Source organism: Salvelinus fontinalis, chromosome 9, assembly GCF_029448725.1.
Source record: "Salvelinus fontinalis isolate EN_2023a chromosome 9, ASM2944872v1, whole genome shotgun sequence".
NCBI classification, from domain to species: Eukaryota; Metazoa; Chordata; class Actinopteri; order Salmoniformes; family Salmonidae; genus Salvelinus; species Salvelinus fontinalis.
The window spans coordinates 18,989,712-19,012,264 of NC_074673.1; the positions used below are offsets into that span (position 1 = coordinate 18,989,712).

At 45.0% G+C, this 22,553-nt stretch overlaps 1 protein-coding gene across 1 annotated transcript; it reads right to left on the reverse strand.

Annotated features, from left to right (window-relative positions):
• Positions 1 to 29: 29 nt before the first annotated feature.
• On the reverse strand, positions 30 to 20,587 carry nfat5a (nuclear factor of activated T cells 5a). Its single transcript, XM_055933638.1, has 12 exons — positions 20,308 to 20,587; positions 16,847 to 16,975; positions 14,254 to 14,923; positions 9,138 to 9,321; positions 8,839 to 9,029; positions 8,571 to 8,743; positions 7,237 to 7,371; positions 7,019 to 7,071; positions 6,796 to 6,928; positions 6,499 to 6,680; positions 4,264 to 6,301; positions 30 to 4,130 (listed from the first exon to the last, which is right to left on the reverse strand). Exons 1-12 carry the CDS (start codon positions 20,375 to 20,377, stop codon positions 3,757 to 3,759), a joined length of 4,332 nt encoding a protein of 1,443 aa, XP_055789613.1. The 5' UTR covers positions 20,378 to 20,587; the 3' UTR covers positions 30 to 3,756.
• Positions 20,588 to 22,553: the final 1,966 nt, after the last annotated feature.

Here is a 22,553-nt window from a genome sequence, read left to right on the forward strand (position 1 = left end):
CCAGCCACCATTGACCCAGAAGAAAACAGTTGAAGCAAATACCTTAATCTTTATTTACTCATCATGTAGCAGCAGAATGAGAAATATAAATCACAAAAATACATTTCATATGTATGACAAAACAGAGGGTAACTTCTGACGCATTGCCTGAATAGATACTAAAGCTCTACAAGCAGTTGATAGGTGAAAAAGAGGTGAAACTCAAACTGATAAACACAATAGCAGTCAACACTTCTCCATTTGATCTCATGTCAAGCTCTTCACAGCAACAGTAATACTGACAAGCACACACCAACAAGAGCTTTCTGCAACATCTAATCAGAACAATCACCTTCCTTTTCCATCTCACAACTATGAATCTCAACAGTCCTGAAATTAGGATAGAAACAAACATGTATACAGTTTACATGTTCAGCTGCACAGCAGTTCAAGAGTGAAGGTGATCACATTTGTAGTATTGCAACCAGGGATGGATGACATTAAATCACACTGCATTGGTTAAGGTGGTCATGGAACTAAAAGCAGATCACTGACACTAGACTGAAGAATGACAAGTCAGAGTTCATCTAGAGATAGAACATTAGACAAGGGAGATGTGCAGTCTTGACTCACAACACAAAGGGAATATGGTAAACATACTACACTGATGGTTTTTCAAGGCACACAGAACTTCACAACTGATTACCCCTATCTCACATTTCAACATGGATATTCATATTCACATGAGATAATGACAACTGATTTGTGGATGGAGACCATGTGTGTGCTATTTTTCCACTTCAAAGTGAACATTTTTAGCTAGTATTTTCAGATGAATGTGATGAATTCAAACAGTTAAGCAATAGATACATTGAAGTGAGTGCGACAGTATGTCTTGGAACATGAAACCAGACATTAGAACCACAAAATAATGTATTTCCACACGTCCAATGTACCAAAGGGTCAATATTAGGATACCTCAAATATTTTCTCTAAAAAGAGTAGCATTGGTCCGGTACTAACAGATTTACCACTGAGGTAAAGCTACATTCATCACACAGAGGGGAGATACTCGGAGGTTGGCTTCATCTATTTGTATGGCATTACTATGCCACAATATTATGTGCTCTTGAAAATCCCCTATTGAAATAGAATGGAGGCTTGAACATCAGTATTTAGAGATGTGATCATCTATTGTGTTTAGGGCAAACTGACATGTTGGATAGGTGAAACCAATTGTGTTCAAAATAGTATACATTATCTGTGGGAATAAATAACTAATTTCTATGCTGGAACATTGTCCATTTCAAATCTTATGGTTAGTTTAGAATGAGTTTACTACTGTTGGCCCGTGTTCTACATGAAGACATCTGGTAGTATACACACACCTAACTGTACACTGGAGTTCGTCCAATGTTTTAACAATTATATACTGTACTGCATACATCAGAAAATCATGTAATCTGACTCATGGGTAAGAACATTTCTAAACGGAGTAGACATTTTATCATTCTGTCCTGAGAAAGTATATGAAAAATGTCAAATGCCTACATGAGCATATAGGGATCTGAGCAACAACTGAAAAGTTCTCATTCCATCTGTTTCTGTCAATATGTCAAACAGACTACTGCTTATTGGATATGGAATAACAGTATCACCTTTCATCTAAAGCAGGGTAGAGCAACATGGGTTCAAATGCATATTCATTTGCATGGAAATGACAGAAGAGGCAAAACTGTTGGGAGAGTACCTTACAAATGTAATTTAAAATATTTGTACAAAAACACAATGTTAATATCCATGAAAGCTGCATGATTTAAAATGAGTAAAAAAATAAAAAGTAGGAATGAGTAAACAAGATGTTTTGTCCAGATACACACCCCTCACGCTGCCTGCTCACAGCCATCACTATAGAAACACAAGACTGAACCACAACATAAATATCAGTTCTGTTGATACGAGTATAAAATATTAGTATAAACATCGCATTAGAAGTGTCCATCACATCTGCACATAGCACCATAGATAACATGAGAATGGCTCTCGCCATGGCTGTGTTTAGATAGGCAGCCCAATTTATATTTTTTTCACTAATTGGTCTTTTGACCAAACAGATCACTGAAAAAGATCTGATGTCAAAAGACCAATTAGTGGAAAAAGATCAGAACTGAGTTGCCAGTAAGAGATTTGATGCGCATGTTCCAATGCCCATACAGGCATAGCATACGAATAGACTACTTTGGCTGTGGAAGTCCATCGGAAATGGTATGCTAGTGCGGATATTGTAACAGCCTTTGTGTTGCTGTCAGTCCCTAGTGACGTTGCATGGGAGAGGTACTGCGTGTCTATTTCGCACAGCTCTGCCCTGAACACTGGGAGTACTAGTTCAACATCTGTCAGTACATGAACCAGAAACCAACTAAAAACTACAACCACACACAAGGTAAAACACAGTCTGTTAAATTACACAGATTGTTACAGTACACAGTAAATTGTAGGCTACAGATAGCAATATGCTGTAAATCCTTTAGAAAAATGACACACCCACTCATGTATGTGTACACACAATGTATCGACTTAAATGATAAATGTTTTGTGGGGGTGTGGGCAGAGATATGCAAGCCTACGAACAGGAGCTAGTTACACACAGACATCAAAAGGAAGACTGTATACTCACTATGGGAAATCCCACTGAATTGACAGACCAACACTGACTGGATCACTTGATATAAATAGGCTTCAGATGAATTCAACACTAAGACAAAAACATCTTTAGAAAAATCTAAATTATTACCCCAAAAATATGGTGAAAATGTATAAATGCATGGGCAATGTGTTAAAATGTATACCTTGACAAAAAGCATTACAAATGATTATTTAAATGGAAGTTGACAAGTACATGTGCTCTAACCCCAGAGCCTCTGGATGGATAGAAGGATTGGCTGGTCACACAAGACAGTTTATAAAGTGCTTAATGTTTATAACACCACACAACGCTTCACTTTCCCCAGTAGAAAGCATCCTTCCATTCACAATATACTGGAAATGCTTCCAAATCCAATTCTAAAATCCCCCCACAATCACAAGTTGCAGAACATACGCAAACTAAGCATTACAATGGAGAAAGCCTGTGTGTACTAATACGCAACTAAATGCAGACTATGGGAAGTGCCAAAAGAAGAGATATGTTGGACAGATACACTGACTGCTGTATGATCTGACTGAAGCTGTACACTCACAAGAATACAGCAAGATGCCTTCATCTGGCTGCCCTTCTCTTTCACTCTCTTGCTTTTAAATCTCACAATCTATGCACCATCTGTCTTGCTCTTTTGCTCCAGCTTTCTGTATCCCTCTCCTGCTCCTTCTCCCCCACCCGTTAGGCCATCAACAACATAGTATAAAATAGAAGAACCACTGCATGTGTGAGACTGATGGATACAGGAGTTACTGTCCTCTGATCCAGCAAGAGGAGTAGTCACTCAACCAACTCATCATAACGGCGTCTGCCCGGCCATCTCTCTGTACAGACACTCATCGAAATATCACCTGGGGGTACACGAGCACATCTGATCAAATCTTTAAAATGTCTTCATTACTTCATGTTCTTAGGGGGTTCATAGCATGGCCAGACATCTCTACCCCCATTCTCCATATCTGTGTTGCTTGGAGGGGTTGTATTGTAAGCAGCAGACACAACCTGGCCCAGTCTGGGGTTCAAAGAGTGGGCAGAAGTCACTAGAACCCCCATCAGTGTATCGGTGGTCCTAGTAAAGATCACTGCTCCTGTAGGCTCTCCAGTAGGTCCTCTATCTTCTCCATGTTCTGGGAGGTGCTCATGGGGGTCTGGAGGTTGGTCTGCATGGGGGTTGTTTCTATGGTAGTCTGTATATTGGTCTGCATTGCAGTCTGTATGTTGGTCTGCATTGGGGTCTGTAGGTTGGCCTGCAAGGCATTTTCTAAGCTACTCATGGCGTTTTGTAGACCAGTCTGCATGGGTGTCTGAAGATTAGTCTGCATGGGTGTGGTGGTCTGGGCCATGTTTGGGTCCATGAGAGGCTGGATGTGGCTGGCCTGCAAAGTGTTGTGGTTCTGGGGCTGGCTCTGAGCAGACATTGTAGAACCAGAGGACGTCATCAGCTGGGAGGAATCTGAGGAGAAAGAGAAGGATGTCACACAAAGACTCTTAAAATGTATCAATGGAGTATTATATATCAAGTAAGTAAATATTATTCTACTATCGTCCATGCGGAGTACTGATCCTGACAGGTGAAGCAGTCTCACCGTTCTGGAGGCCAAACACAAACAGATTGGGTTGTCCTCCTGGCTGGCCAACGTTCCCGTTCACTCCCATCTGGAACAGCTGCTCTGGAGGTCTCTTACCAGGGGAGGATGTGGTACTTTGTAGTCCCACAACCCCCAGCCCACTCTGCATTACAAAGATAGTTTCCCCTGCTGCAGCCTGGTTTCCTAGTTCCTGTGTGGCCATGCTGCCCTGCAGACCAGAAAGAGAACCCTGTGGCAGGAACAGCTCCACCTGCTGGCTGGGAGGGCCACTAACTGAGCTGGAGCCCACCTGCATAGGTTGCTGCCCCTGGAACAGACCCTGCGGAGGGGTATTTCTGGGGGCAGGGGTCCCCCCTACAGAGGAGCTCTGGTCCTGGAATAACATGGGCTCTACTGGGTCTGTCTGGGCCACCTCAACCCTGACCCCCACCATGGTGGGCTGGGAGAACAAGAGGGAAGCAGGGCTGTCCTGGGGGCAAGGGGTGCTGTTGGAGGAGCCATGGGCCTGGGTACTAAAGAGGAGGGCTGGGGGCAGAGCCTGGGGTTTGAGGGAGGCGGTGCAGAGGAGGAGGCCGGTGGGCTGGGGCTGAGGGTGCTGGCTGGGGGGCAGAGTGCTAGTCTGGAACAAGGAGCTCTGCTGAGCCATGGGAAGCTGCTGGGTTTGCTGTAGTTGTGTCTGCTGAAGGGACTGCTGATGGTCCATGGGGGTGCTCTGCTGCTGCTGGGCCTGGAACATTGACATCGTCTGGGGCTCACAGGCTGATGTCTCCATGGAGGACAGGAACGCTAGCTGCTGTTGACTACCCTGGTTAGAGAGAGTGTTGGGAGAAAGGAACAGTGTGGACCCTGTGGCCTGCTGCTCCTGACTGAGGCTACCACTGGTCAGCACGGTCAGAGTGTTCTGCAGCAGGGCAGCCTGGTGCTGGGGGCTGGAGGTCTCTGACAGAGGCCTGGGGGACTGGAAGAGCTGCTGGGGAGGAGAGGAGTGGGAGTGGGGCTCCTGGGGGAAGCTGGAGGTCTGGATGGTGAGCAGCTCCCCAGTCTTCTGGAGGAGAGACACAGGCTGCTGCTGGGGCTGAGCTGAGTGGATCTGGGGCTGGAGGAGCTCAGTCTGGAGCTGCTGTTGTAACTGTTGTTGATGTAGCTGGTGCTGTTGCATGTTGCCTAGTGCTTGGTTTTGTTGTTGTAGGTTGTCCAGTACTTGTTGCTGCTGCTGAAGTTGTTGATGATCATGTAGCTGTATGTTTCCAAGTACCTGCTGCTGCTGAAACTGTTGATGTTGTTGTAGGTTACCCAGTATCTGTTGCTGCAGTTGTTGATCCTGTGGCTGTAATAATAATTGCTGTTGTAGCTGTATGTTGCCAAGGACTTGCTGTTGATGTAACTGCTGCTGCTGTTGATGCATGTTGCCAAGGATCTGCTGTTGTTGCTGTTGTATCTGTAGGTGTTGTGTGGTCAGAGAGCCCTCAGCTCCCCCCAGTCTCAGGCTGTTCATGGTGTCCTGTACGTGTTGCTGCAGTGAGTCAGTGGAGGGTGTGGGGCTGTACAACACTGAGTTGAGCTGCTGTTGAGCCACTGCTGCCTCCATAACCTGTTGTACCAGGTCGCTTCCCCCTGCCTGGAGCTCCCTTACTGCCCTCTCCAGCTGGGCCACCCCGTCCTGGGGGAAAAGGGGGAGCTGGGGCTGGGAGTGGGGTGCCATCTGGGACATGCCCACTACCACCACCTCACTGCTGGGGTTGGAGGAATCTTGAGGCAGGCTCTCCTGGGGGTCCCGGAGGAACTGCTGGGGTACCTCTGGGGGGACAGGGGGGAGGGTGGTGTTGTCGCTGGAGACAGGGAAGGAGGTGGTGGGGGCGAGGTCCTGCTTCTGGATGGTGCAGAGGGGCTCCAGGGAGGGGAAGACCGGGGACTGGGGGAAGTCAACCTCCCCAGGCTGGAGAGGCATGGGGCTGGGGAAGGACTCAGTGCTAGGCGGGGTGCTGGAGCTCAGCTCCAGGGTTTGCTGGACCGAGACGAGGGTGTCAGACGATGGCTAAAGGAAGGAGACAAAAAGAGAGGAATTCAATATTTTCTAGAATCTACACACTTCCCTACAATTTGCCCAATGACTCTGGATCCCGATGTCTTCTTTTATTGATACAACTAAAGAGTGACGTCCCAGCCAAACCATCTGATATAAATGTACATACAAGGATCCTGGGATAAACATGGCCGGTATATTTCTCCTACCTTGAAGAGTGCTGTGGATGGGGTATTGCTGGAGACCTCCATAGGGGTGACCTCCTGTCGTTTGACCAGTTCACCAGCAGACTGGGCAGGGTCAGAGGCCAGAGACTTGATCTGGTCCTGGAAGCTGCAGGCCTTAGCCAGAGATGACCCCTCTGTCTTCACAGACATGTCCAGGGAGTGCTCTGGTGTGGGACAAAACAAAAAAGCAAGTTGACCAAGTGAGAGAAACACACACCTTGTATACTATAGAGGGAGCCTTAGTGAACCCTTCATCACTCCTTTCTTAGCAGAGCACACCTGAGTCTGGGGTATATGTGAAGGGCTGTACGTCATGTGACCTCCCAGCATTGGTCATGATGTAGACGCCCACAGAGACAGGAGAGGAGACAGACAGGTTGTGGTAGGGAGGAACCTTCACGATCACATGATTCTAGAGGAAACACAACAGCATCATTAGGATTAGGACAAAGTCAGCTCATGATCCGTATGCATCTCTCATGCAATGATATCAATGGGCTACCTGATGGAACAGCTCCATGTCGATCTCTGCCTCGGCCTGCCACGAGTTATCATCTGGAAACAAATCAATGTTTTATCAATATCAATATATATATCTTTTTTAAAGCCACTCAATGATGAGACATCACAGACACCACAAACAGAGGTAGAAAGGGATATGAGGAAAGGGAAAAGAGGACAGGAAAGAAAGGAAGAAGACAGGCAGGTTAGTGCTGGTACCTGCTGGGTTCTCCTGGAAGATGACCTTGGTTCCTTTGAGGAAGTTCTTCCCTATGATGAAGAGCTCCTCGCCTCCTCTCACTGAACAGCTGTGGAGACTCTTCTTCAGGATCTCTGGCACCCCTGCTGGCTGGGCTGGGGAAGGACACACACAGCAGAGTATGAATTGTAGCGGTATTAATTAGAGAGAGGTAAAGAAGATTTTGTTCGGGCGCCAGGCAGTTATTAACCATGCCGAAAGGAAAATAGTAGAACAGAGAGAGTACCACTACCAGACCCACACACATCAGCAGAAGAGACTGCCTAGAGTGTAGCCTGTTTACCAGATAGCCAGCGGAGAGAAAAGAGAATACACACCCTATAGAACCCACATCACATCACAGTCCTTCCACAACTCTTGGTAACCCCACCAAGCATACCTCATATAATAATAATGGCAGAGCAATTAAACAGCAACTTCATACAATAAAGAACCAAGTCATCAACAGAGGATTTGCAATCATTTGTATTCTCTTCCAGTGGAGGAGTGCAGAGGGTATGAATGTGGGGGATGTCCACAATCTTCTCAGCCACATGTCCTTAGTACACCCCACCTCAACACAGTTCAAATAATAATACACACTTTAAAGCAATCTCCCTTTTAACCAAAATGTCCACCTAATTAGTTCTGGCAGGGCAATAATAGTCCAGCTCCAATGAACTTCAATGCATTAGGAAAATAGAGTCTGTTGCAGAGTAAAGCACTGGAACATAGCGGGAAGAGAAAGAGAACAAGAGAGATCTTAGCTGTGGTCTTTAGGGTGCAGGTGTACGGTCTGACTGTCCGATGGTGTGTTGGGTTGTAGGTTAAAGCTTCGCAACAATATTGCTACTAATCCATTGCGATCCATAACCGTCGCGATCCCAAACGAAAACAACCACGTCGTAGAGCGATCACACCGAGGACTGATTTAAATACTTTATAACTACATACGCTGAAAACAAACAAAAACTTCTGCAGCATCGCACACACAATCAAACTGTCGCGCCACCCAAGAGCTCCTCCCAAAAGAGCTGAACGAGCTCTCTTTTATCCCCTCCTTCCTTACTGCTCATGCGCTCTTAAAGTGGCAGCGCACGGTGAAGGCTCCGTGCAGGATTTCGCCACAGAATAAGTGCGGTCCACAAAACCCTACTATTGGAGCTACGTGGTGTGCCAGCTTTTGTTCCAGCGCGACATGAACACACTGCATTGAATGAACATCAAACAAACACATATACATCCAAATGTACTTTATACTCTGGATCCCCAATAGTTATTTGTGTTTGTATGAATACAGTGGTAGTTGACTCACTGCAGAGGATGGGTGAGGAGGTGGTCTGCAGGGTAAGGACAGACCCATCAGCATGGGGGATGTTGACTCTAAAGGCCAGCCTGGCCCGGGTGCTCTTTTTCTTGGACCCGGCAACCCCAATACGAGCCTCCACGTCCGCGTTACGCAGCTTCAGGATCCCCACACAGTCAACCCTGTCAAGATTCAATGTTACAAAATGATCAGATGGTGAAACAAAAAGACAGTAACACACTGATATTTTCATTAACTCAATTAATGAGTCCCTTACGCTAGTGACATGGCGTTGCTGGGCTCCAGAGGGACCTCTATGACAGTGGTTCCCTCGATGTCCACTTCCTTGCAGGCTTTGGTATTGCGGCCCGTCACCCTGCAGGCCTGGTAGAACCCATGAGGCTTCACTCTGCCTGTGTCACTGGCCACAAACACCTGCAGCACCACCGGCTCACTAACACCCTCTAACTGGAGAGAGAAGATGGTGAGTTGAGAGTGCAACACAGCTTAACACACAAATCAACCTAATGACTAATATAGTTCATTTAAAATGGTTGGAAAAAGAAAGCGCCTCACCTTGACCGTGGGAAAGCCCTGTTGGGTGCGGTCTTTGACAGAGCCGCGGCTGCCCTCGGTCAGGTATCGTGCCCGGTGCTGGGTCTCTGGCTGCAACAGGATCTTCAGTTCCTTGCCCTCACTCTTCTGGGGGTACTGACCTGACAGAAGACATCCCTTCAGCAGACACCCAGCCTCCAGAGAACTGGAGAACACACAACACAAATAAATTCATTAATCCCTTATCTATGGATTTCACATGACTGGGAACATAGATCTGTTGGTCACAGATACCTTAGAAAAAACACAAGTAGGGGCATGGATCCGAAAACATGTTTGTATCTGGTGTGACCACCATTTGTCTCATGATGCGCGACATCTCCTTCGCATAGAGTTGATCAGGCTGTTGATTGTGGCCTTTGGAATGTTATCCCACTCTTCTAATGGAGCCGTGCATTATCATGCTGAAACATGGTGGAGGTATCTCTTTGCATTCAAATTGCCATTAATAAAATGCAATTGTTTTAGTTGTCCGTAGCTTATGCCTGCCCAAACCATAACCCCATCACGGGGCTCACCCACACGACACCATACACTGTCTGCCATCTGCCCAGTACAGTTGAAACCGTGATTTATCTGTGAAGAGCACACTTCTCCAGCGTGCCAGTAGCCACCGAAGGTGAGCATTTGCCCACTGAAGTCGGTTACGACGCTGAACTGTAATCAGGTCAAGAACCTGGTGAGGACGACGAGCACACAGATGAGCTTCCCTGAGACGGTCTCTGACAGTTTGTGCAAACCCACAGTTACATCAGCTCTCCGGGTGGCTGGTCTCAGACGATCCCGCAGGTGAAGAAGTCGGATGTGGAGGTCCTGGGCTGGTGTGGTTACATATGGTCTGCGGTTGTGAGGCTGGTTGGAGACACTGCCACATTCTCTAAAATGATGTTGGAGTCCACTTATGGTAGAGAAATTAACATAAAATTATCTGGCAACAGCTCTGGTGGACATTCCTGCAGTTAGCATACCAATTGCACGCTCCCTCAAAACTTGAGACATCTGTGTCATTGTGTTGTGACAAAACATAACATTTTAGAGTGGCCTTTTATTCTCCCCAGCACAAGGTGAGTCTGTGTAATGATCATGCTGTTTAATCAGCTTCTTGACACTGTCAGGTGGATGGATTATCTTGGCAAAGGAAAAATGCTCACTAACAGGGGTGTAAACAAAACATTTTTGAGAAACACGCTTTTTGTGCGAATGGAACATTTCTGTGATCAGCTTTCTTTTTTTCTCACGGGACCAACACTTTACATGTTGGTTGCATTTATATTTTTGTTCAGTCCAAAATATTTTTTATTTTACCTCTTTTCTCTCTCCAATTTCGTGGTATCCAATTGGTAGTTACAGACTTGTCCCATTGCTGAAACTACCGTACTGACTCGGGAGAGGCGAAGGTCGAGAGCCGTCTGTCCTCCGAAACACAACCCAGCCGAGCTGCACTGCTTCTTGACACAACGCCCGCAAAACCTGGAAGCCAGTCGCACCAATGTGTCGGAGGAAACCCCGTACAACTGGCGACCGTGTCAGCGTGCATTGTGCCCGGCCAGCCACAGGAGTCGCTAGAGCGCGATGGGACAAGAACATCCCTGACGGCCAACCCCTCCCCCAACCCGGACGACACTGGGCCAATTGTGCGCCGCCCCATGGGTCTCCCTGTCGCACCTGGACTCGAACCAGGATCTCTAGTGGCGCAGCTAGCACGGTGATGCAGTGCCTTAGACCACTGCGCCACCCGGGAGGCCTTTACACTTTAATTCTGTCATGGAAATAAATGTCCATGTCATTTCCGGTTTTATATGGCTTTAGTTTTCCATGTGGACCAATTTAATTGGGGAATTCTGAAAAGCTATCCAAGGATTGTTCCATAAGGTTGCGAGTGATAATGGTTCTTGTAGAATAAGTTAAAATGTTCTTCCATATTGTTAGTGTTCTTAACTATGAAGTTGTTAATGCTCTTAGCTTATCCTTTGAAAACAGACACATGAAGAATACTCTGGGGATGAGCATGCGCATCTTCAATATGTACCCATTGTTCCTCTTTAGTGCATTTAACAATGTCACAAGTAAAAGCTTTGGGTAGCGAGTTGATACAATTCCAAGACTGGAACACACCTCCAGGCTAGGTAAGGGCTATTTGACCAAGGAGGGTGATGGAGCGCTGCATCAGATGACCTGGCCTCCGCAATCACCCGACCTCAACCCAATTGAGATGAGTTGGACCGCAGAGTGAAGGAAAAGCAGTCAACAATTGCTCAGCACATGTGGGAACTCCTTCAAGACTGTTGGAAAAGCATTCCAGGTGAAGCTGGTTGAGAAAATGCTAAGACTGTGCAAAGCTGTCATCAAGGCAAAGGGTGGCTACTTTGCCTTGATGACAGCTTTGTTTAACACTTTTTTTGGGTACTACATGATTCCAAATGTATTTTCATAGTTTTGATGTCTATTATTCTCCAATGTACAAAATAGTAAAAATAAAGAAAAACCATGGAATGAGTAAGTGTATTCAAACTTTGACTGGTACTATATATCTAAATAAACTCAGCAAAAAAAGAAACGTCCTCTCACTGTCAACTGCGTTTCTTTTCAGCAAACTTAACATGTGTAAATATTTGTATGAACATAATATATAACAGACAAACTGAACAAGTTCCACAGACATGTGACTAACAGAAATTGAATAATGTGTCCCTGAACAAAGGCGGGGTCAAAATCAAAAGTAACAGTCAATGCAGCTGGTGGCCACTCCAGATACTAAGTACTGCAGTGCATCTCCTCCTCATGGACTGCACCAGATTTGCCAGTTCTTGCTGTGAGATGTTACCCCACTCCACCACCAAGGCACCTGCAAGTTCCCGGACAGAATGGCCCTAGCCCTCACCCTTCGATCCAACAGGTCTCAGAAGTGCACAATGGGATTGAGATCCGGGCTCTTTGCTGACAATGGCAGAACATTCCTGTCTAGCAGGAAATCACACACAGAACGAGCAGTATGGCTGGTGGCATTGTCAAATCAAATTTTCACATGCGCCGAATACAATAGGTGTAGACCTTACAGTGAAATGCTTACTTACGAGCCCCTAACCGACAATGCAGTAGCAAAAACTGCACTGTCCATTAGTTGAGGTAGTATGTACATGTAGGTAGAGTTAATTCAAGTGACTATGCATAGATGACAACCGAGTGGCAGTGGTGTGCAGAGGGGAGGGACAATGTGAATAGTCTGGGTAGCCATTTGACTAGATGTTCAGGTGTCTTATTGCTTGGGGGTAGACACTGTTTAGAAGCCTCTTGGACCAAGGCTTGGCGCTCCGATACTGCTTGCCGTGTGGAAGCAGAGAACAGTCTATGACTAGGGTGGCTGGAGTCTTTGACAATTTTCAGGGCCTTCCTCTGACACCACCTGGTATAGAGGTCCTGGATGGCAGGAAGCTTGGCCCCAGTGATGTACTGGGCCATTCACACTACCCTCTGTAGTGCCTTACGGTCAGAGGCTGAGCAGTTGCCATACCAGGCAGTGATGCAACCAGTCAGAATACTCTCGATGGTGCAGCTGTAAAACCTTTTGAGGATCTGAGGACCCATGCCAAATCTTTTCAGTCTCCTGAGGGGGAATAGGTTTTGTCGTGCACTGTTCATGACTGTCATGGTGTGCTTGGACCATGTTAGTTTGTTGGTGATGTGGACACCAAGGAACTTGAAGCTCTCAACCTGCTACACTGCAGCCCTGTTGATGTCTCGTTGTTGTCGGTGATCAGGCCTACCACTGTTGTGTCATCTGCAAATTTAATGGTGTTGGAGTCGTGCCTGGCCGTGCTAGAGGGTCATGTCAGGATGAGCCTGCAGGAAGGGTACCACATGAGGGAGGATGTCTTCCCTGTAACACACAGCGTTGAGATAGCTTGTTGTCAATGCAGGCACAGTCCAATGATGCGGTGACACACCGCCCCAGACCATGACGGACCACCTCCAAATCGATCCCGCCCCAGAGTACAGGCCTCGGTCAAATGCTCATTCCTTCGACGATAAACGCAAATCCGACCATCACCCATGGTGAGACAAAACCGCGACTCGTCAGTGAAGAGCACTTTTTGCCAGTCCTGTCTGATCCAGCGACGGTGGGTTTGTGCCCATAGGCAACGTTGTTGCCAGTGATGTCTGGTGAGGACCTGCCTTACAACAGGCCTACAAGTCCTCAGTCCATGCTCTCTCATCCTAAAGCGGGCACTCTGAGCACTGATGGAGGGATTGTGCATTCCTGGTGTAACTCGGGCAGTTGTTGTTGCCATCCTGTACCTGTCCTGCAGGTGTGATGTTCGGCTGTACCGATCCTGTGCAGGTGTTGTTACGTGGTCTGTCACTACGTGGACGATCAGCTGTCTGTCCTGTCTCCCTGTAGCGCTGTCTTAGGCGTCTCACAGTACGGACATTGCAATTTATTGCCCTGGCCACATCTGCAGTCCTCATGCCTCCTTGCAGCATGCCTAAGGCACATTCACACAGATGCATGTGGTGTTTTTCAGTCAGTAGAAAGGCCTCTTTAGTGTCCTAAGTTTTCAGAACTGTGACCATAATTGCCTACCTTCTGTAAGCTGTTAGTATCTTAACGACCGTTCCACAGGTGCATGTTCATTAATTATTTATGGTTCATTGAACAAGCATGGGAAACAGTGTTTAAACCCTTTACAATGAAGAGCTGTGAAGTTATTTGGATTTTTATGAATTACCTTGAAAGACAGGGTACTGAAAAAGGAACATTTCTTTTTTGCTGAGATATATATATATATATATATATATATATATATATATATATATATAGATATATATATAGATATATATAGATATATATATAGATATATATAGATATAGATATATATAGATATATATATATATACATACACACACACACACATACATACACACACACCTTGTTTTCTTGTGTATTGTATTAAACTGAAACATGGTTCTTATTTTTGTTTGTAAGTATCTATTTTTAATAAACCATGCTTGACTGATATGTATCAAGTCTGGTAAGACTTCTGCCGTTGTATTGGGACTAGCATTCTATTCAACCTACCTGGGCTTGGCCTTGTCTGGGCCCAGCTGAGACAGGACAAAGTGTGGGGCCTTGGCACTGTCTGCATCAAACACGTCCATGCTGTCCTCTGGGGGTGCAGGCTTGGGCCCGGGCCGCTGGCGGGGGGTGCGTTTACGGGATTTGCGGGGGACCTCTGTGTTGTCGTTGTAGGAGCTGGAGCTGATCAGGCTGAAGTTGGAGGCTGAGTCGTCAGCCCAGATGCTGCTGCTGTGTTCTGAGTCTGGCCCTGCTGGCCCAGCCGGGGCTGGATCCTCCTGGCAGGACATATTGCTGTCATCAAATAGGTCCTCTGGAGGGGGGGAGATGCTCAGCACTGGCCTCCGCTTAGAGGGGGTGTTCTGGGGCTGCTGCTGCTGGGCTCCCACCCCCCCTTCTCCTGGCTCTCCTCCTCCTGTTCCAGAGCTGGTCCCACTGCAGCCTCCACTTCCAAGGGTAGACAGAGCTCCCTCTACCCCCTGCATCTCTGATCCCCCTGGGTCTCCGGAACCCTCTCTAGGGGCACTGCTGGGATGGTGGAGGAGGAGGGGGGGCTGGGGCTGTTCCATTGCTGAGGTAGAGGGGGCTGTGCTGGGTCTGGGGCCAGTGGTGCAGGGGTCTCCCATGTCTTGAGAGGAGGATGGAGAAGGGCTGGAAGTGGAGGAGGTGGCATCTGGAGTGTGTAAGATGGCATTGTTAGTACAGATGTCAATACAGGGCAGGCTAGCAGTCCCATTCAAACAGCTTCATTTGGCCATGATTTATCTAGAAATGTCCTTCTTCCCAACTCTAAATTCATTTGAGGATGTTTTGTGTGTGGCTACATTCCCTCACTGTGCATGCCAGAGCTCTCTGGTGTTGGTAAAATTTTATGAAGTTAAAGTTGAGAATGGTACAAATAGGCCCCATGTTTCCCCCATTGGAATGTGTAATTCCTACTACAACTGACATGCTTTGTTTACAAAAAACTAAAGCTAGCTTCTAAAATTGTTACATACACATTGCCAGAAACAAAAAACAGCTAAATCTGGTCAGTCACACTTTCCTCTTAACAGACAAATTTGCAAACTAAAGATGCGGTGCCAAATTAAATGTAGAGTGAGGCTAGAGCAGTTTGTGCATACAGTATTAGGCCTATACAATGGTCTGAACATGCCAATTGGAGGATTGGGTTTGGACTGAGCGTAGCCATGGCAACATAATAAACAAGGCTCTGACCTATGGAGCAGTGACCTGCAGGCCATTTTATATGCAGCCACCCCCTGCCTCAGAGGGAGGAAACTTCCTGCAATACAAATGATACAGCCAATGAGCAACAAGAGCTGATCAGTCATGACTCAACTTCCTGGCAATCCGCAAATTAAATCAATGAAATACTGTTGTGAGGATATAACTTTTTAAGTTGTCTCTTCATAGATTTGTAGTGCTTCAGTACAGCTGTGTCAGATATGTTTGGTGTGAAAAGCTAGTGCGATGACAGGTCCCAAGCTAGACTTTGAAAACTGAGCTTGAGGTAGAAAATGCCTGTAACCACAGATCTAGGATCGGATTACCCTAGCCTGGCACATGTATGGCATAACAACGAGAGTCAGAGGAGTTGGCTAAAACAGATATAGATCTGGGACAGGCTACCCTACACCCCAATCCTAACAGTAACCAATAAGGGGGTTAAGAATATTTCAGAGCCTGTGTATCAGTGGTTAGGGTCAACTTATACCTACTTCTGGTTTACTGTGCACAATGACAGCAGCCACAAGACTACCAAGTTCAAGCTGCTTCCTGTGATAAAAGGAAGTGGTCTACTAGTCTTGGGTATGAGTACTCTGCCATTTTCAAGACCATTTCACGTTCTGTTTTAATACTCCATTCACTGAGGTGACACTACCACATATCATTTTTTTCTGATCTAGGCCTAATACAAGATCTCTTGAGATATTTCTTTATGCTAGTCTACATGACTTGGTGTGTTTGTACGTGTCATCTTATCTTCTTCACAGAAAGGCTATAGCAGACAGGCAGTTCAGATCCAGACAGGCGTGCTAATTCAGAAGTGCTAAAAGGACAAGATAATTGCTTGCTATTTATAACCAGCTGTTTTCACCTCTTCCCACCATCTGAGAATAAAAACTAACAATAGAAACTGACAGTAAATACAGTCTCTAATGATGGATTTAATTCAGTTACATTTCCCTATGTAAGAGAGATGAAAACAAAGATCAATCAAATGAATGAAAACAAAACAGTTTATTATATTTTGATTATAGACTCTAGAGCGACAGATTACAGGCAACAGTAGTCTATAGCCTAATATGACTTTAGGAATATATCGACCACGGCCATGCTCATTCACTTTTTTTAAACTATATTTATTCCCACTCTCTCACAGCTGTCCTGTCTACAGTAACCACGGCCTACATTTGCCCTACAGAGGTGAAGACTCAATTTCCCACAACAGAGCACCCACCACTAGGCACTCACCAGGAAGGGTGGAGAGTTGTTCCCTAGACACTGATCTAAGGTCAGCCTAATGTTCTGCCTACTAATGATCTAGGTGAGGTTATGAGGAGAGTAATCTGATCCTAGGTGAGGCGCTTACCTGAGGCCAGGGATGCAGAAGGGGGCTGTCCGGCCTCTCCCCCACTCTTCTGGCTCATGGTGGGTGTGTCTGTCTTGGAGGAGGATGGCTGCAGCTGAAGCTCCTTAGGGAGGAGGTCATACACAGACTCTGGTGAGGATGAGGAGAGAAATCAGGGGGTTTAAAAGTGCACCAAACAACACCACTAAGAGTGAGAGGTCGCCTGGTTGCTAAGAAACATAGCGCATCGACACCCTGACACAGATATATCTGCTGTGGATATGCAGCGTATCCATCCAGCATATGTAGCCTAGCAAGCAGTCATCTGATCTGCCTGTAATAAGTCAACCCCAGCAGCATAGTGACCAAACCAAAAGGCTTAGGCTAGTCCTACCTTAACCAAGAATTCTCAACTCCATCATTCCCGATGGAGATGAGTCCCGAGGTGATGAGTTTCGGCAGAGTGTAGCCTACCATTGTCTACATTGAATCGGTATCAGTTGATACCTGTAAAAATATCCATAGGTACAAGTTACGCATGAAAGAATGGACATTTTTACAAGTACCGACTGATACCTACTTGATGTGGTTGGAGGTAGACTACACTCCACCAAAACTCATTGCATCGGCACTAAACTCATTCCCTCCCCCATGCCACAGTATTTCTCTCCTTCTAGCTCTCCATACTAGGTGGGGTCTGCTCATTTGCTATGGAAATTAGACATTTGCAAAAGCTCCATAATGTTTGCATGAAGCGAAAGAAATCAACAGAAAGATTGTGATTTGTGCAGATTTTGATAGAGCGATAGGGCAATGTGGGGGGAAAAGCACAGCAATGGGCCTAGATTATAACAATTCTCTTTTATTAGCCTAGGCCTACAAGTCAGCCAAGTCTTGCATACTTCCCCTACTACAATCCGATTACCTCACCACATACTTATGCTGTCGGCTGGCTACACACTGCTCACATTACACTAGCTTTGAAGCTGTGCCAAGCCAACGGTCAGACTCTTTCTTTCCTCGCAGCTGGCCCTTTGCTTTGATGACACAGAAATGTGTTTATGTTCCAACTGCCAGCCCACAAGCTGGATGCCAAAAATCCACCAGTCTCTAGCAATGCCCAGTCCTCTAACATGCATATTTAACTCATAGGTAATCATGCATGCCAGACTTCACAGCGTCAGCTTGTATGCAATATTTAGACACACGTCTGGTTCTATGAGATTAAAAGACAAAGATCCTACCCACTCTGCAGTCTGCACTCACACTGCAAATACAAGGCCAGACATTAAAATACAATAGGCTGCCTAGGTCATGGATAGCATAGCCTAGATCTAGTCTATCCACGGGCTGATTGGTTTTTGAGCGGATGGTCAGCTACTGGAAGATAATTACAAATCATTTGTAAACTGCAAATTGACCGCAAGAAGCCCAAACAGATAGAATACGACAAAAACAATAATTTCAAACCTTGCTTTCATTTGTATCCAATCACGTCTATTATGCGTGAGAATACTTGGGAACAGATTGCTAAATTAAAATCACTTCGAGCTGATTTCCTAGTGTTGTTACGGTCTCATGTCCAACAATGAAAATAAAGATTTATTTATTTATTTTGTGCTCATTACACTTGGGAGGTCAAATAAAACCACCCCGGGCCAAAGTTGGCCCGTGGGCCGCCAGTTAAGGAACCCTTATTGGTTAAATTTTATCTACCCAGAGTAAACCACTTGAAGTATTTATAAATTCTCCTTAGCCAATTACTGTCATATAAATAAGGTACACACTCATCACATTCGACAGCAGCACCATATGGCCAGCTCATGTTAGCATGGCAGGACCTTTAATTTACTGCCGTATTAGTGTACAACACACAGGGTCTGGAGGTAGGCTAGTCCATATACAGGGCATCTGTAGATTGTGGGGAAAGAGAGAGTTCAGAATTCAGAAGAAGAAAAAAAACATTGTGTTAGGCCTACATCAGAAAACAGAACTCAAAACACACAGTAGCATTTCTTCGCTGCAAGCCTCTAACTAGGCCTAGATGACTAGCCAATAAGGAATAAGACTAGAGGTTCAAAACCACTAGCAGACCTCATGCACCAAGACAGCAGTGTGTCTATAATTCTGTTTATCATAATTTTTTAAAGTTATGCCGAGGAGTTGACACCACTATCAACACATGCCAGTCTTATCTTCCACCTGTAGAAGGTATTTTGCCTGGAACCCCCCAGGCTTTGATCACTTCCGGAAACAGCTGGACTGGAGGAGGAGTGGGCTGAGCAGTGACAGAGGAAAATGAAGCCTGTTCATAGCTGTTATCACAGGAGCAGCTTTGCATCCTTCATAACTCAGTCAGCATCCACCACATCAGCTGGCCAAGTAGCCTAATCAAAGATACACAAGATACATCTAGGCTTGGGCATTAGACTTTTCTAAGAAACTGGTTTGTAGGTCAAGCTTCACATTTATCTTACTACCTTAATATTATACCAATAATAAAATGCACTTTTGTTATTCAGACCGAAAGGGGTTACATTGTTTCAATATGGGGCCTAGATGTTATTCAAACCAATAAAATTAGGTAAAGAGATAATATTGATAATATAGCTATCATGTAAACTATAATTCTGAATAGTCTGATTTCTGAACCTACCTTAAAACTCTTGCTTAACTTTTGACAAGGCCTGCCAATTAGCTATTTACTGTAACATATGTGGCCAAACAATTGATTCCCATTCAAAATCCTATTTCCCCCAACCCGCATTTTTCCGTTTGGGGACCTGCGACATTTCCCCTCTTGTCCGAATTTTCTTTGTTTAACTATCCTTGTGAGGACTTCTGGTCCCCACATGGATAGTAAAACCAGAAACACACACAGTTGTAAGCACACAACGAAAAGGGGGGCACTTTCACGCATTCCACACCAGGCAGATGACCTGGTTTTAACCTGTTACGCGCCTAAATGCTTGCCAACTGGTCTAGTCTGATTCTCAGTATTTGGTTTACTGGGCCATGGCAATGGAGCCTGGTAGCTAATGTAGCCAACTAGCTAAACCATTGTGACACATTCAACAATACATTGAGGAGAAGTTTGTTACTATACAACTTGAACCTAACTTTAGAAAACGTTTAGATATCACGCCGCCCATTGTCATGGGACCGAACCACAACGAGTGCCCCGAGGGAAAACAATAACACAACACGCCTCCTGCTGCTAGCTAACGTTAGATGCTAGTTGGTCCCTATAGTTTGTCCATCATGCACACATTAGCTAACTAGCTATCGCGCATCAGCTCTCTGCATACTTTAGATAGCCAACGAACAGTACTAACGTTAGCTAGATAACGTTATCTAGCTAGCCAACTAGCTAACGTTATCTAGCTAGCCATCTACCCGTTAATTAGTCATAGTCCAAAAACAACTGGAAAACTGTTCAAATGCATCTATGCCACAAGGCATAACATTTATGTAATTCTTACCTTTAGAGTAAAGGGATTTGGGGGAATTAAGGTCGAGATCCGAGCTGAGGGATATAAAATCAGAGGGCATCGTAGCGCTTCATCTTCACCTGGATAAGGACGAAGCCAGTCAGCCAACGAACATTAGCGAGCAATAAACCAACAAAATATGACTACAGTACAAACAATAAATATTGCATCTGGGTGAAATAAACTGATAAGAAACGTGAAAAAAGTGAAATGGACCCAGACAACCGTTAATTAGCGCGAACTATTCTGCTAGCAGCAGCACTGACGATGACGTCACGTTATTTTAATCGTAATGAGGAAACCTTCAAAATAAAAGTCGGCACTTCAGAACAGTGCAAGGTGAATAATCAAAGAATATAACGTTTTAATAAATGTTGATTTTTATTGTGCTTGTAAGGAATTTATCGAAAAACATTATTTTCAGACCACTATTGAAAAATACAATGTTCAGACTGGTATGTTGACAATATTGGGTTTATAGTGAAACAACAATTCTTGTAAATGTAAAAGTGGGATTGGGATTGGGAGTAGGGGTTTGTAGAATCTATAATATATATGGTGTCATTTCATGGGTAACCTAAAGTAGCAGGCGTAAAAGAAACGCCTGAAACAAGATCTCCTAGCCTAAAACATACTGGCCTTGACGAGAAGACAAACACTGTTAGGGGAGGTTCTCCTCTGCACTGTTCAACCAATCCAGTAAATGTGGAGTGTCACCTTATTAAGGTCCAAAAGCGAAAATAATGTCACAGGCACTCTTTCCACTGTTTTGGGGACTGACCAAGGGTGAACATCTGCCCCCTCACATTGACGAATTCAAGTTGAAGGCCGACCGCAGAACTGCAGGCATTGTTTCCAGAAAACAGGATCTCCCATTAACAGGATTTCCCATTATATTGAATGGGAAAATGGCGATCTTCTTGGTCAATATTTGTGGATAGTTATTGTTATGGATACAGGTATCCTGTGTGTATTTGTTTTCTCTTCTTCTGCCCTAGTCACAGGTGGCAGTCATCAGTCGCCAATCAGTCGCCAATCTGAAGACACACCTGCTCATTTTCCCTTACCCAATCACATCCCCTTTCCCTTGGTTTAAAAGAAACCTAATCAGTTGTTTCTGAAGCTATCTCTCTTTTGTTTTTGTGCCTACATGTCACATTTGTCCATTATTATGTGAGTATGTATTGTTGTGGTGTATGACTGTTTGTTTGTTGGTGGGAAAAGGGGATACCAAGCCAAGTCGCCCATGGGCATACATTACCCGAAGGAAAACTTTGTCTAAGTACCCTAGTTAGAACTGGGCGGACCACCCATTGTATTTTATTGGTTAGTTAACTAGCTGTTCATGAAGCAGGCTAGACTAGCTAAGTTTAAAAAATATATATTTATTATTTCTTCCTTTGGGTCCAGCTCAGCCCCTTTTTTCCCACACCACATTACCGTGTGTTTTAAAAATAAACCTAAAGTGTTTGACAGATTTAGGTTGTCTGTTTTTTAGTTCTCACTGTTTCTTTTCACTGTCATGATTTGCATGAGATATGTTACGGGTCTCGTTTCCATCCCCCCTAGACTGCAGGGCCAAAGGGGTTCGTAACAGTTGTATAAAAAAACATAGAATACAATCATGGTACCAATAATTTATTATATTTTACAAGATGTATGTCCTTTAAAGTGGCAATATGTCACTTTTTGGGTGACCCTACCAAATTCACATAGAAACGTGAGTTATAATCTATTATTCTACTTGAAGCAAGTCTGATAAGCGGAAGATCTGTTCTATGTGTGTTATATGCTTTCCTTCTTGAGTTTTTTTTGTTGCATCTTTTGGTTTTATACACTAGCTTCAAATTAGCTGAAACGACATTTTTGGTTATGGAAAATATTTCACATCGGTTTAGATGGTACAATGATTCGCTGCACTACACTAGCTTATTTTGTCACAAACTCAAAATAGGCGAACTATTGGAGTTTTAGCAACCAGGAAATGCCGGAGCAATTTCTGCATAGGGCAAGTTAAAAGGATAATTTAGTTGCTAATGGCTGCCTGCAGTACATTGGTCAGCCTTCAACTTCAGATACTGAATAAGTGGGGAGCACTGAGCTAGCCTGCAACGTCACTTCCTAGAGTAGTAGCTGAAACTGTGCATGCAATGTTTACAAAAACTCCTCCATGTAGCAAGATGGTGACAAGCTGAATTGACACTCATAGGAAACAATGGGGTAATAAATGGCTTTGT